The sequence below is a fragment of the Myiozetetes cayanensis genome, unplaced genomic scaffold (assembly GCF_022539395.1).
Source record: "Myiozetetes cayanensis isolate MyiCay16 unplaced genomic scaffold, myiCay2020 scf4, whole genome shotgun sequence".
Lineage (NCBI taxonomy): Eukaryota > Metazoa > Chordata > Aves > Passeriformes > Tyrannidae > Myiozetetes > Myiozetetes cayanensis.
Window position 1 is genome coordinate 7,486,948 of NW_026087631.1, and position 16,008 is coordinate 7,502,955.

General features: G+C 42.2%; 1 protein-coding gene across 1 annotated transcript in view; it reads right to left on the reverse strand.

Annotated features, from left to right (window-relative positions):
• RNF38 (ring finger protein 38) overlaps positions 1-16,008 on the reverse strand; it is an 89,077-nt gene that overhangs the window by 34,701 nt on the left and 38,368 nt on the right. Inside the window, exon 2 of the mRNA XM_050328835.1 lies at positions 14,133-14,203. Coding sequence (XP_050184792.1) covers positions 14,133-14,203 — 71 coding nt within the window. The remainder of the gene's footprint in view (positions 1-14,132; positions 14,204-16,008) is intronic.

Consider the following 16,008-nt stretch of genomic DNA (forward strand, 5'->3'; position numbering starts at 1 on the left):
ACAAGCTGATGCTCTCTCCTTCCACACACCTTTACAGAAATCACACAACTCTTCCACTAAGAATACACAGAAAAATTGTAGAGACACTGTTAGATACTACAATCCAGGAAGAGTAAGATAAAGACTACCTCTGAAAACGGTAAAAACTACGGACGATATGAAAAAAACCAAGAGCCCCTCACCCCTTGCCCTAAACAAAAATATTTAACAAAAATTGAAAGGGGTTGGTGTAGGGACTGAGAAGACTGTGAATGAGTTTACTGTGGTAAACCAGCAGTTTGAAGTCCCAAGCAATTTCATCTCATCGTCACGATAACCCAGGATGGTTCACACACCCCCATCTGCACGTACTTTGGCACACGGGATGGAGGCCAGCTGTGGATCTGGGAATCCAGACAGCAGCACCTGCACTGGGTCAGACAGCTCCACAGTGAGCCAAACAGGACACTGCACATACATCATGTGTTAATCAGCACAAGTTTTATCATCCACCCCTGCCGTGCTTTCCCCTGAGCTTCGCTCCCCACCAGCTGCTCATCTGATCAGCGCTGGTGTCCCAGGGCTCGCACTGTGGTGACGTTTGGCTTTCATGAAAGACAAGGCTGTCACTTGCTTGGTGTCCTGCCTCATCCCTGAGGGATCTGCACCTACATTCTGTGTAACACCAGGGAGAAAGAGAAACAGGATGAAAAAGTGAGATCATATTAACTTGTAAGCTGACCGATGAAAAGCTTAACACTTCCATTACATATACTCCTAAAATTAGTAAGACTACACTTTTCTTATTTTCAAGCTCCACTGCTCATACAAAAAGGACAATGCAAATCATATATCACAGCTGAAGCACCTCCTTTTCTAATACTGAAGTAGGTTTTAGAACCAAGGATGCTCATAGCCAACTGCAAATTCCTCAAACTGATTTTTTTTTTAGTATTTGCTATTGCTTACAGTACTTGCTGCATGCAAATAAGAATCTTTTGAGATACGAAAAAGATTTTGCAACCATTTTTTGTCGAAATTAATCAATGCCATTTAAATGCCAATAAAATCACAAGGATGTTATCAAGTATTTATTTCTGTGTCACATCATGGTGTTTTTTCTGAATGGGGATCCTTAACTCTCAATCCAACACACCATCCAAACTTCAACAAGGGAAAAAAACCTCATCTATACGTCCCTCTCTATTAAAAAACTTGTTGTAAAAATAGTAATTTCACTTTAAAATCCCAATTTATGGTCTCAGCTTTTAAATCAATTTTTTCAATGGGGTGAGTGATGGAAAATGGAAAACAGTTTGTGCTATTTCTGCAGAAGTTTCCTGCAGTTAATACGCACTATGGTAGTAAGCATTTCAAGCCTTCTTAAAACAGAAAACTTAAGAAGTTATGCAACAAATAGTACTAGCATCCAGTTAAGATTTTTAAAAAATATTTTCCACTGGTTATTTCTTACCAGTCCACCTCCAAATTGGCTACCACCTGAGGTAAAGTGTCCATTTTTGACACCAACACCACCTTACACAATACAGAAAACGTAATTTCAGAAATGGTTCTAAAAATATCCTCTGGGCCTCCACAGAGGCCTTATCTTCTATTCTGTATGTAAACAGAAATTAAGTTTTTTACTAATATCACAGAAGAACATATACAGAAAGAAGGCTTTGCATGTGTACCATTAAAATACATTAATTACTGTAAAAAAATCACCTTAAATGCCGTAAAATGTACTGAAATTTATAAACTTAAAATGATTCCAGGCTGAGAGTAAAGTGGTGAAATCAAGACAAGGTGTTTAGGTATAGCCACATTTCAAAAAGTTACAAGTTTTCAATTTTAACAATAATTACATGCTTTCAGCTAATGGGGCAAGGAGTCCAAAGAGAACTCTGGTCCAAAGCTGCTTCACAGCAAAGTCTTCTCTACATATAGTTTGTATATACTGCGTTTATCCACCACTGAGTTTGCCATTTAGGCATGTTGATCTAACAATACGGATACATCAACAGAGGCAGAGGACAACTATATATAAAAAAAGCCCACTCTTTCCACTTAGAAGATTTTTTTAGCCCACCCTAAGCTACGTATATTCAGATGCACACAAGTACGCACACGAAACGCCGCGCATGCGAATGGACAAACTAGCATTTAAGCACTGAAGAATGAAGCCTCTTATTTGGATAAATGAACGTTATGCTGATCATACTTGCTGACAAAACATCAAAGGAATATCCAAACATTCACACCAATAAAAACCATTACTAACAGTTTTGTTACTGATGCCCTCAGTGGGTACAAGGGCAAGTCAGCATTCAAAATTTGTTCCTAGAAAAAGGACTACTGGCATAATAACTCAAATCTATTGTAGAAAAGCATATTCACATTTCGCTGCCTTCCCTCTCATTGCCTGTATTTTCTGCTAAGTTAGCCTAAAAGAGGAATACATGAGAAAACATTGCAGGTCCTTAGCTTCAAGATACAGCTTGTACTTGAGTAGGTCTTTTCACTTTCTTTAGAAAACAAGATTAATGTCATGTAAAACCAAAGGAAGGTTTGGTAATAAAAAACAAACCACCTGATACACATCACATGATATGCAAAGGAAGAAAAAGCTTCACTCCCCTCAAGATACTCAAGCATGGTTTGCTGGCTCACTTTTTAAACATCACCCCACACTTTTACTAAGGAGAAAAACACGGCATTAAGAACTTAAAGCATGCAAGAAATTTGGTGAGATGTGTCCTTTCTCAAAATAATCTCAAGCTGTGCCCAATGCTGATCAAGGTCACCATCATAGCTATGGACTGCTAAATCACATTTCAACAACAGCCCCCTGTAAACATTCACACATTGAGAGCAGAACCAAAGAATGCAAACACTATACTGTGTCCCTGAATTTGAGAGAGAGTGTTTTGACTGTTCTCTGATTCAGTAATCAGTAAGGAAACTGTGAATAAAGAAGAGGAAAGCTTGATCTCTAACCTGGGCTCAGTAAAGCTTCACACACAAAATTACCAAATGCATATTGGCCTTCCCTTTGTGTTCACATCTGAACATTTTTCTCAAATCCATAGTCAACCACTTGGAACTTCTCATTCATCTTCATAAGTTCCTTCGACAACACTGTTTTAAATTAATATCTCTTCCTAGTCTTTCATGTCTCCAACCTCTTCATTTCTCCTCTTGCTTTGTATTGAGTTCCAGTGTCTTCCCAAGAGACAAACACAGAGAACACCAGAACAAAAATGCCCTCCCTCAGCAATTACCAGCAAAATAGTTTAAATGTCTTTGCAAGAGCCTGATTTCCAAGAATCGCATCTTGAAAATGAAGCTCATCAAAAATATTTATCACAACACAGTTTTTTTAAGGAACACTCCCAACATAGATCATCTAAAGAAATAATCTTATTTTTTGTGTAGAGAGAAAGCCATCTCTTAAAGTTTTCATGAAGACTGCCAGGCAGAGCATCTGCTCAGCAGCACCGTAAGTTGTGCCATGAATGCTCTCATCCCCTCTCACACAATTTACTGGTACTGAAATGTGAAGGGAAAAATAAAAAAAGTTGGCCACTACTGTCAGAAATGAATAAAGCTGGCAAAGACAAACCACAAGGCTAAGGTAAGAGGCCCTGTAGAGAGAATGATGACTTAATACAATTTCTGAGCTTTTGTAGGACGGAGGTGTTCCCAGGTTTTGGGACAGGAACAAAACTGCAAGACTGATAAGATGAAAGGGCTACTTACACAGAAAGTAAGCAAAGCACAGCACACATAGTGGTACACGGAGGAAGCACTGTGTGTTTCTGTAGTATCTGAGGTTGTAGGATGAAATAAAAAAAAAGTAAAGTTATTGGAAAGGGACAAGGAGATGAAAAATTCTGTGACAGCAAACCTGAAATGTACTCACTGAGAATCAGGAAGTGTAGACATTAGGGACAGAATGTCTCTGTTTTTCTGAGGGGGGAAGAGCAAAGGCATCAGTCTTTTTACTGCTGCAATGCCACAGCAGACACTGCCTGAGTCAGATACATGCCGCTTACCTACTTTTCTACCAGGTGAGGTGCAGTTCCAGTGCGATCCAGACAAACTGGTTGGAAGGCAAACAGCAAAATACGGTGTGAAAGAGCTTCCTTTCCCTCTTTCCCCTTCCTACTGTTTTCAAAGAGCTGCTGTTGTTACCATTTTACTGCCTTTCAAGACCAAAACCAGCTCTAGCTTTCGACGTTCTGACACGCAGACAACAGTAGAGGGCACCAAAAAGCAAAGCAGGTTTCCCTTGATCTTTCAAGAACTTCGTAAAAAAGGAACCTACCCACTCCCACGTGAAGCTGAAGAGGAAAAAAAAAATGAAAACCACCCTGTTAAATCATAAGCCTATTCAAGTTTTTGCCCGCAGCAGAACTTAAATACTCTATATTAGATTATTTCACTTTATATAGATACTTGAACAGAGAAGGAAACCACAAGTTGTATTTCTGTATGAAAGGATTAAGCCAAGCCTTTACCTTCCAGAAGTCTCAAGAATCACTCCTCCACAGTCAAAGCAACTCTCTGACTCAAAACAGGAAAAAAAAAGAAACTTCACATCTTTCCTATTCTTGCCTTTCAAATCCTTCTGGGGGAAGGGGAAGTGGAGGTGGTGGAGCTACATGAAAAGATTAAGGAGAGGACATTTATAAGTTCAAGACTTGCTCTGTACAGTCTAATTCTCATTAGATTCACCAGCCAAAAACATATCTTTCAGAAAAGGTACTGTGACTACCACACCACTGCAAGCACAAAGCAAGGACTGATCAACTTGCAACTTCGATTTTGTATCTGTGTACTTCTGTTAATTAAAAAGACCCGCAAAGTGACCCAGATGAGAAACAAAGTTTAACCTGCCCTCTAAGTCTGGGAGGTGACAAAGTAAGATTCACAAAGGAGAAACATGAGATCTCCCATTTTTAAGACCCTTTGGTTTACATACCACTTCTCACAATTACCACTTTTCACATGTAACTCTCCTGTTAACTGTTCTCTGAAAAGCTTCTTCACACAGTTATTTTATGTTTGCATAGGTTTCGTCTTTTTCCTGGAGATCTGATAATTAAAGCAGATCAAAAATATTATCAACCGCCCTTAACCGCTAGATCTCACAGTAAATCCCTGCCCCTCTGTCTCATACTTAATTCTCTAATGACTGCACCCTCCTCTCTCTTCCTGCACATGACGGTAGTATCCGACGGAGTTTTTTCCTCCTCCTCAGAACAATGAGTCTCTGGTACCATGGCTGCAATACCCCCTTAAAGGTAAGAAAGGTAATGTAGTGCAATGCTGTGAATTAAGGAGTCTGTTGGGCCAGCAGACTCCCCGTGGATAAACACTATAAATTTGGCAGCTGAAACCAAAGTAGTGGCCTCAGTGAATGACATTTAGGAACAAGCAGATCAGCAGCAACCTAATCAAGCAGTAAGCAACACCGGAATAAGGCAGACTATGAGCAGTTGTGTTCGTATTACCCCTCCAGCTGCCCCACGGGAGCCATACATGTGAACTTACAAGAAAATACGAATCTGCTCCAAGCATTACCTTCAAAAATTTGCTTCAAAATGCAAATGATATACATTCATGAGCATTCTCACGACTTACAGTTCAATGAACTGTAAGTTCATTTAGTCTCATGACTAAAGTACTTGCTCTAAACAACTACAACTTAAAACTGATGTTCTAAGTAAACATCTCAATGCACAGTCACTGTAAAAACACAACTTTTGAATAAACGAGGCATCCTTCTGGTCTAGTAATTAAAAAAAAAAAAGAATCTCCTTTGTGTTATATAGGAATTAACTCACATCTACTGAAAAATACTGAAAGCCGTAACACATGCCAGTACCAAACAGTTTGTTAGACTGATTTAAGGGGATTAGAGACACCTACAGGCTTCCTTTGGCTGTACGGACGGGAGCACGTTCAGCGCTTCAGAGACACACCGAGCCCGCGCGTCCTGAGGGCAGCACACCGCGACCGCGTCCCGGGAAGCCGGTCCATTTCTGGGTTACAGCTCTACCTTCCGCCAAAGCACCTTTAACGGCACCGATAACTCCGCCCGCCTCCCTCCCGGGCCGCCCCACGGGGGCCTCTCGGGCCCTTTTCCCCTCCCGCCCCACGAGCCGAGGCCCCGCCCCGCGCCCGCCCGCACTCCCTCCGTGCGGCCCGCACGCCGGTACTCTGCGGCCCCCGCCGGCTCGTCCGCGGGCGCCGAGGCCACCGCGGGGCTCCAGCGGCTCCCTGGCCCCGCCGAGGCGGCTCCCCGGCCCCGCCGAGGCGGCTCCCCCGGCCCCGCCGAGGCGGCTCCCCCGGCCCCGCCGCCGCCGCCGCCGGGGCCGCCGCGGGCCGGGCCCGACCCGACCCTGCCGCTTCCGGGCGCGCCCTTTGTCTGCGCCGGGGCGGCCGCGCGGCCAACGCGCCTGCGCGGCGGCGGCCCCGCCCCCCCGGGCCGATCCGGGCTGGCCCCGCTCGGTGTCGGTGTGAGGGGAACGCGGCCCCGGCCGCGGCAAAGAGCCCGGGGCACCGCCCCGCCGCCTCCCGGGGCAGCCCGCTCCAATGCTGAACCATCCAATCCCCTCCGGTGTCCAGCCCAACCCTCCCCTAGCTCAGCTTAGCGCTCCATCCTCTCGTCCCGCCGGGAGAGCAGCCCGACCCCCGCCGGGCTACGACCTCCTTTCGGGATGGGCTTCTCCAGCGCTGCTCAGCAAAGGGGGCAGACGGCGCCTGGCGGAACTTTTTTGTTTGCTCAGGCTGTTCCCCTTCAGTAAAACACCATCGTGGCTAGGCTTCGCGAACGAAGATTTGAGAAATAAAATACCGTCACCCGACTTTTTACCTTTCAGACCCTCCCTCCGCTCTCTGCCTCAGCCTAACTAAAGATTTCCCCAGATCTGATCCAGGAAAACAAACCATCTGCTGTAGATGATAAAGAATTAATGTTCTAGATGAGACGATTCACTAGGCATGAAGGTGGTTTAAAGGCAATTAAGTGACATCCTTGCAGCTGTCAGATGTGTAATGAAAAAGGCATAAAGCTGCTCAATAAACATATTCAGAATGGACTAAGGGGGGGGGAAGTGTACGTCTGACAATAACACACACCATGAGGAATGAATTTGAGCTGTCCTAATTGGACAGGAATAGTATTTCCCAGTTTTGAAATTGGAGGGAAAAAAAGATATTCCTTCTAATATTCCCATTTTTCTATGTATTGTCCCTTACACATTCTCGACAAGAGGTGCATACAGTCTTATCACATATAAATCAGTGTGATGGGGCCTTTGAATATCTGAATTTCTGAATCATTTTTGTTCACCTATGGACAACTCTCATAGGCTTATGCCTACTCTGCAATATCCAAAGTGGAAAACAAAGTGGATCATCCTTTTATTGGATCAGAACCTGTAAAATATTTCCTTTCTGGTGAAAACATATTTTTGACGAGCTGACAGCCCTCTGTATTACAGACTGAGGACCTGATGTCCATCAAGACAGGCAAATGAGAGTAATTTCACAGAACCACAGAACTGTTAGGGCTGGAGGTGAACTCTGGAGATCATCCAGTTCAATCCCTCTGCCAAGGCAGGGTCACCTAGAGCAGGTTACACAGGAATGTGTCCAGGTGGGAATTTTAATGTTTCCAGAGAGGGAGACTCCATGACTTCTCCGGGCAGCCCGTTCCAGTGCTCTGCCACCCTCAATGCAAAGTTCTTCCTCATGTTGAGGTGAAACTTCTTTTGGTTTAGTTTATGGCCACTGCTCCTTGTCCTGTCACTAGGCACCACCGAAAAGTTCAGGAGCAAGAAATTAGTAGTAAAGAAAGAGAAGATACACTAAGTATAACTGGGAAATTTAAAGGTTCAAAATAGTGAAATAAATATGTAGCTATGTATTTTGGCCATAAGTACCAAGGAAAATCAATTCCTTATAAGAAAGGAAATCTATATATTCCTTATAAGAAAGGAAAGCTATAAGAAAACAAATCTAATAGCAGTAATACAATGAAAGTAAAATAAGTGAAAATAAGTTAAATAGGAGAAAAGCAAAGTAAATATTTGAAAATATCTTAGTGGTAGTGAAAAAATTCCACTGGATTGCCCTCAGTTAACAGCAGGTCTATTAGCTCCCTGGAAGAGGAGACTGACTTGGGAAACTTTTGAGTGTGGCCTTGAAGATAAGTAAGTTTTACACACAGGCTGACTGGGGAGCGAGGGTGGACTGTGAGTCCGTAGATTCGGTACGTGAGAACCACAGCCTTGTCCTTGGACATGTCCAGGTGTCTCACGACTGCTGCCAAGTGTATCAGTAACGATGAGTGGCCAGTTAGGATGTTGTTGCTGCTTGCTACTTGCTTGCTGCTTTTTGAAAATGATATGAAAGGAGCTGGGATTTAATAAAGGAGAAGCCTTTTCTTATTTTATCCCTAAAAAAAAAAAACCAAAACCAACAACAAAAAAACAAACCAAACAAACAAAAAACCAAAACAAAAACCACAAAACAAAACAAAAAAAAACCACCACAAAACAAAACAAAACAAACCACCACAAAACCGCAGGGTGAGGTGCGGTGGTGACGGACCAGTATCGTGACACTTGCGATATACAGGTGAGCTGCCAAGAACTTAACAGACATAACGGCGACACCAGAGCAATTTGGTTTTTTTCATTACCACTGGGTGGTCGATTTGATCTTTAACTGCATGAGAACCAAGGAAACTTGATGAGATCTCTCTGAAAAGAGATGTCACAAGAGCAGTTAAGAGCTGCGCCTTCACCTCTGCTGTAACAGCCACTCAAAGGGCAAAAACATGTTTTTAAAGCTAAATAAACTGAGTATGACTGAAAGGTTCTGCAGGGTGATATACTTGCAATAAATCTCTCTGTTTAACACTAGTAGGAATGAGCATTAAAGCAAAGAACATACCAAGGAATAACAGTTCCTTCTTTTAAGTACCTTTCCCTAAATGCTGTGCTCCATAAAGAAATTTATTCAGTTCTGTCATTTAGTATTTAGACTTTTAAGAAAAATCAAAGAAATTACAAATGTGAAAAAGGGTTCCCTCAACTCATGCATTGAGGTTGAAAAGCTCCCACCTCCAAAGCAATAATTATTTTTAAATAAATCTCAATTGCAATCACCAAGTAAGATGTGAAATGTCCTATATATCTAAGCTATATTAGACTTCTTTGTAAGACAAGAGGAACTGCTTTTGGTGCTATGAAATTAAACAGGTTCTTAGTATTGCCATAATGCTCTCAACAATTACACATCCCTCTTGATTCAGTGAGTCCACACATGAAAAATCTTAGACTTTCGTTTCCTGCTGATGTCACTGAACATGAATTCAAGATTCTCATGTGCCAAGTCAACAAAATCAAGTAATTGGGGTGGAAGCCTGGGAATTGTTTTCACTAAGATTGCAACATTCCTGTAGCATGTGTGGTGTAGAACTTTTCTCATGCTGTTGTCCAGAAAATCAAGACTGGGCTTTTGGAGAAAGTACTGTAAAATATATGCAGATTGCCAGTCAAACACTAACCTTTACATTTCTCCTGAAATGGAAAACCTGGTTACACACAGTCAGGCAATTATTTTGCTGAAACATGCCTACTGACTCATCCAAGATACGTCAAAGTATTCTGAAGGTATGCTTTTCATAAAGTTTCTAGAATTAATACAAAAAGGACCAACACTTCATAAATTTGTAGATAAATACATCAATTAAATCCTGCATTTTATCTTTAAATGATATTCACAGAAGTTCACAGAATATTCTGAGTTGGAAGGGTCCCACAAGGATCATCAAGTCAAACTCTTAAGTGAATGACCTGTACAGGGATCAAGCCCCCAACTTTGGCTTTATTAGCACCATGCTTTAACCAGCTGAACCAATCTCAGGGTTATTGCTACCAAAATGAACGAGTGCTATCTCTCAGTATTAGCAGAATAAATCAGCACTCTGATTTTCAAAGTAACTCACAGTGGAAGCTAAACCACTTCAAAAACTGACACAAGAAGATGCGAGTATGTGAATATAAGCACTAGAGAATTGCAATTGTACTGAGTACTGCAAACAGCGGCTTTTAGGAAGCACTACTTATGATTAAAAAAAAAAAACCACAAACAAACATATATCCATTATACACAAATCCTTCAAAGAAAGAAAAAAAAAACCCAAAACCTACAACAAAATCCAAATCAATCAAGGGGCATCCAGAGGGTAGTGGTCAATGGACATCAACGACAAGTGGTATCCCTCAGGGGTCACCACCCTCTGGGGACCAGTGTTATTTGATTAATTAATTAATTACATAGACAAAGGAATTTTGCAGATGACACCAAGCTGAGCATGTGGTTGACAAACCTGAAGGACGGGATGGCATCCAGAGGGACATGGACCAGAGCCCACAGGAAGCAGCCCCATGGGAAACTCATGATGTTTAACAAGCGCAAGGTGCTGCACTTGGGGTGGGGCAACTGTGGTGGATGAGGGGCTGGACATGACCTGACAGTGTGCACTTGCAGCCCAAAAAGCCAGCTGTATCCTGGGCTGCATCCAAAGCAGTGTGGGCAGCAGGGAAATGGAGGGGATTTTGTCCCTCTGCTGTGCTCTGGTGAGACCCCACCTGGAACACTCTGGGGTCCAGGTCTGGGGTCCTCAGCACCGAAAGGACATCAGCCTGTTGGAGGAAGTCCAGAGAAGGGCCACCAAGTCGGTCAGAGGAATGGAGCACCTTTCCTAGGAGGAATGGCTGAAAGGATTGGGATTGTTCAGGCTGGAAAAGAGAAGGCTTTGGGGTGACCTAATTGTGGCCTTCCAGTATGTGAAGGCAGCCTACAAGATGGAGAGTTTTTACAAGAGCATGTAGTGACAGGAAAAGCAGGGGGAATGGCTTCAAACCGAAAGAGAGTAGCTTTAGATAGATATTAAGAAGAAATTCTTTACTGTGAGGGTGGTGAGGCACTGGAACGGGTTGCCCAGAGAAGCTGTAACTGCCCTATCCCTGTAAGTGTTCAAGGCCGGGATGGATGGGGCTTTGAGCAACCTGCCCTAGAGGAAGGTGTCCCTGCCTACAGCTGGGGGGTTGGAAGCAGATGATCTCCGAGGTCCCTTTCATCCCAGGCCATTCTATGCTTCTATGATCCGGTTGGCCTGTACCCACCAATGACACCGAGTGCTAGTGCTCCAACTTCTGTCTTAAAACAAGAGCACAGAGTTCAGTGAAACACCTGAGAAGACTACAGATTGTCTGTTCTGAGATCTGTTTACTGTATTTCCGAATAAGCGGTTATTTTAATCAAGGGGATCAACTAGAATTTCCTATAAAATGAAAGGCGAACAGCTTCATGTATTCTCACAAAAAAATCAAAACTCTTACCAAATAAAACTGACATCTGCAGAAAAACACATCTTTGAAATACACCCAAACCCACATTCTTTCTGCTTTTTATACTAGTTCTATTTTAGTAAACTTTTCCAGTTGGGAATTCTCATTTGGTGCAGAATCAATCCCAGTGATGAAGATTGTTTTCTTCTACCATCTCTAAATACACAAAAGAGTAACATTTGGCCCAGTTCCTCTATTAATATGGAGTAAGGTTGTGTGCCAAACAACTGCTCTTCTGAAATTTATACAAGGTAAGCTGCCATACCCCTTCCTACTCCCTCACCCCAGACCAGTGAAGCACCTAAAAGACTGAATTTACAACAAGACTTAAACCAGTTTTAATTATCTTGTGCAGAGGGATTCTGTGGCTGGGTTTTGGTAGCAGCGGGGGATACAGGGTGGCTTGTTAGAAGCTGCAGAAGCTTCCCCTATCTGGTGGAGCCAATTCCAGCAGGCTCCAGGTGGGGCTTCCTGCACCTGGACAAGGCTGAGCCCACCAGGAGTGAGAGTAACACCTCTGGGATAACACATTTAAGGACAGAAGGTATTGCACCACCCGGGGAAGAGCAGAGTGAGAACATGGGAACAACAAGGTAGACACCAAGGTCAGGGCAGAAGGAGGGGCAGGAGGTGCTCCAGGCCCTGCAGCCCATGGTGCAGCCCATGGTGGGGCAGCTGTGCCCCTGTAGCCCATGGAGGAGCCCACGCTGGAGCAGGTGGATGCAGGAAGGAGGCTGTGACCCCATGGGAGGCCCAAAATGGAGCAGGGTCCTGTTGGGGACCTGCAGCCCACGGAGAGGGAAGCCCAAGCTGGAGCAGGTTTTTCCTGGGTAGGACTCATAGCTCCTGTGGGGGACCCACGTGGGTACAGCTCATTGGTGAAGGACTGCACCCCATGGAGGAGTGACCCACGGGACAGCAGACTGGGAAGAACTGTTGCCCAAGGGATGGACTCACGCTGGTCCATCAAGGACTGTCTCCCATGGAGGGATCCCACAGGAGCAGGGGAAGGACTCCTGTCCCTCAGCAGCAGCAGAAACAACAACTGACCACAACCCCCATTCCCCGTTCCCCTGCACCCCTGGGTGGGGGAGGAGGGAGAACATGGAAGGAAGGAGGGGTGGGGAGAAGGTGTTTTGCCTGTGAAGGTAATCAGTAAGTGACTTCTCCTAGCTCTTATCTCAACCCATGAATCCTTCACTGTTTTTGGTTTTTTTTTTTTTTTTTTCTCTCTTCTGTCCAGTTGCAGAGGGAGAGAACGGCTTTAGTGGATACTTGGCATCTGGCCAGGGTCAACCCACTACACCTTGATATGAAATAAAACTAAGGGAAGACAATTAGCATAATACAGAGGTGATCTTCCATGTAATAACAGAAAAGGAAGAATAGTTAGGTTGGTGCACGAGAATGGTAACAGAGTAGACAGGGCCCAAAAAACAGAGCAGTGAGTACTGTTGAAAATAGCTAAGCAATTAATCAAGTGGAAACTTAAAATAATGTTGGCCATGTTCTGGATAGCATGTTTGACCAATATCTGTAGATTGAACCAGTCCCCAAATCTAGTGTGGTACCTAAAAAATAAAATTAAACTAAAAAAACAAACCAAAGCAAAACAACAAATAAACTGTCAGGGAAACACAAACAGATACACACACACACAAAAAAAAAATTCCACAAAAATGGAGAAAAGGGTGAAAAGGAAAAAAAGAAAAAAGGCAGTAGAGCAGTAAAAGAATCTTTCTCTGAAAAGAAATTTAGCTCTAGGATAAGCTGGAACAACTATAAAATTAACTCACTCCAGAATTTCCAAACACAAGGATTTGGGCACTTAACAAGGCAGTGTTATGCAGGTGGCATTTCACTTCCTAAGAATGATTATTTAGAATTTGACCAATACATGCCCCTTTTTCAGGTATGTCAAGCCAAAAAGTTAGTTTACTATAAAGTGTCATACTTACACACAACGTAACACACGTTACATGCCAGTGTTAATGAGTCTGCATTATTTACAAAAAGTAAAACTTAAGGTAAAACCATCAACAGTAATAGAGACATGAAAGCCAGTCAGTCTCCCAAGCAGTTCAGTGTCAAAACTTTTTCCTTCCATATGCCACACTTACACTACTGATGCAAGTATCATTTAACATTTAACACGGAGCACTCTACTGACCCAAAGCAAGGTAATCTAGGAATGTGTCGAAAAAAGGTTAAGAATATGTTTGCACACGACTAGACAGGTTGCTACTTTAAGGCTGCACCACTAAACAGAAGATTCCTATCTGTAAAAGCTTAAATTCCCAAGTCCAAAGCAGGAAAATATAGCTACTGCAAAAACCAAAAACAAACAAACAAACAAACAAAAACAAAACCAAAAAAACCAACCCTTTGAACACTTAGCTAGGCTCTAACCTCTGAAGCCAGAAACCACTGCTGTTCTTTATTAACTGAGGGTGTCAATATGGCAAATCACAAATGTTTAGAATGGCAAAGAAATACAACCAAACATAAAAATACAATACTAAAGACAAATTTCTCATTAACTGCCTAAGAGACTGTTCTAAGTAGAACATATATCTTGTTATGCTACAGACAGTTTAAAGAGTAACTCTAAAAACTGACTGCTATACCTGCACAATCATACATCTTTGTGTAGTAAAACCAGTACATAAAGAAACTCATAATGCACATGATCTTGTGAATGAAACATTTATGTCTCACCTTGTCACTGTCATCATTACAAATGTGATCTTGATGGATTGAATGGCATTGAAACGATGTACCAATACTACCTAGAAAAGGAAGGAGAAGGGAAAAGAAATAATTAAAATGATGACCCAGTTCCTGTGAACACTAAAAATAATTTAGCAAACTTTCTTTTCTCCCCACACAGAAGACAGATTTACTTGCCAAGTAGCTGTCTGATAACACAATGAGCATCAGAGAGGCATTTTACAAGTGTGCCAACAATGTCTTCACATATATTTTTTAAAACCATTTATGCAGAATAAAATTACAGCTATTTCATCAATCTAAAACAAGCAAATGCAGTGAAGTCCATATGCACACATACAAATAAGGAGAAGCTACCAATTCACCAGGCAATGCAGTCCTGCCCTATATCCTGTACTACAGAAAATCTTCAGCACCCTGCGTAACCACAAAACAGCAGTCTCATTCCAGCAATACATTAAGAATAAGAACAGAAAATTCCAAGGTCAAAATTTTAACCATGTCCAGTTTGCTACCCATTTAAGGTCTTTCCACAAGTTTACTTATGCCTAGGAATAAAAGGGACAGTACTCCCCTTCAAAGGCTTACCCCAGTCCTGAGACAAACCAAAATTTGATTGTATCCAAAAAGAGTCTCAAGCAGATGTACAGAACTCTTACACAGTCAGATTTTTTTAAAGATGCTGTTAATGTGCTCAGAAAGCACAGGAGTGGGTAACTTCTATTATTGAATTTATGCTTTCCTAAAACGACTCCTCATGGCAACTACTGAGCACACAGTCATTAAAAAGCAGGGAGAAAAAAACAACTCTCATTTCTAGAGCCACCACATTTCATTTTCCTTACAGAAGATCTACCTGGAACTTTTCTCCACAAATTTCTTGTGTGTCTTTTATTTACAATTTCAAAATTTTAGTAGTCTTATCTAGAAAACATACCACATTTAGAAAAATACCACACAAAAAAGTGTGTCATAAAGCTTTGAAGTCCACATGTTCTTCTGGTCCTGGACAGAGATGATCAATGAAGATAATCATGTAAGCAGCAGCCAGCCATAAGCTGTTGTTTAATCTTTTTTTTTCTTTCTTAACTATTCTTTTTTTTTACATTTTTCTTTTTACATGATATCATAATGCAGGAAAACTCTGGCTTCTGATAATTCATCTGCCCTTCTGCACTAGCCTGTGCTTCTGAGAGGGCAGTGTTACCTTCAAGCCACCAAGAAAGTGTAAGAAATAATGCAATGAGAAGAGAAAGCAGCAATAAGCTGAATCATAGAAAAGAAAAATCATCAGCTGTCAGCCCAAGGGCCTGTTCTGATTGTAACACAACCAACAAGTCACAAAAAAACATGAAACTGATTTAGCTCTTAAGCAAACATGAAAATTGATTTAGTTCTTCTAATGGAGGGGGGGTGCAGTACTGGAAATCACTTAACCTCAAACTGATAATTTTGGACAAAATATTACTTCCAAGATACAAACAAGACTTCTGTCATCAAATCACATAAGAAATGTCAATTAGGTTCCTTGGTGAACTTTTTACCAACAAAGGTGTGAACACTAACTAAGACATGTTAAAGACATGAGTCCCTGAGCTCACAGTGAGTTAGCTGGCCTCTGAAGACCGAATTCAGGGAGGGGAGCAAGCACAATTATTCTCTTGAAAAAAGTTTATTTTCCCCCAAGCACAAAGCTTCTTTCTGACTTACCACTTCAGAAAAAAAAAAGTTATTTTGCCATAGAAGTCATTGTGTTGGCTTGAACAGCAGCAGAGCACAATCTACTGTGCTCTGTGATTTTTGTAGGAAGAGAAGGCAAAGAAGAAATCACTATATAGTTTAAGTTTCGAGGTGAAAAGAGAAA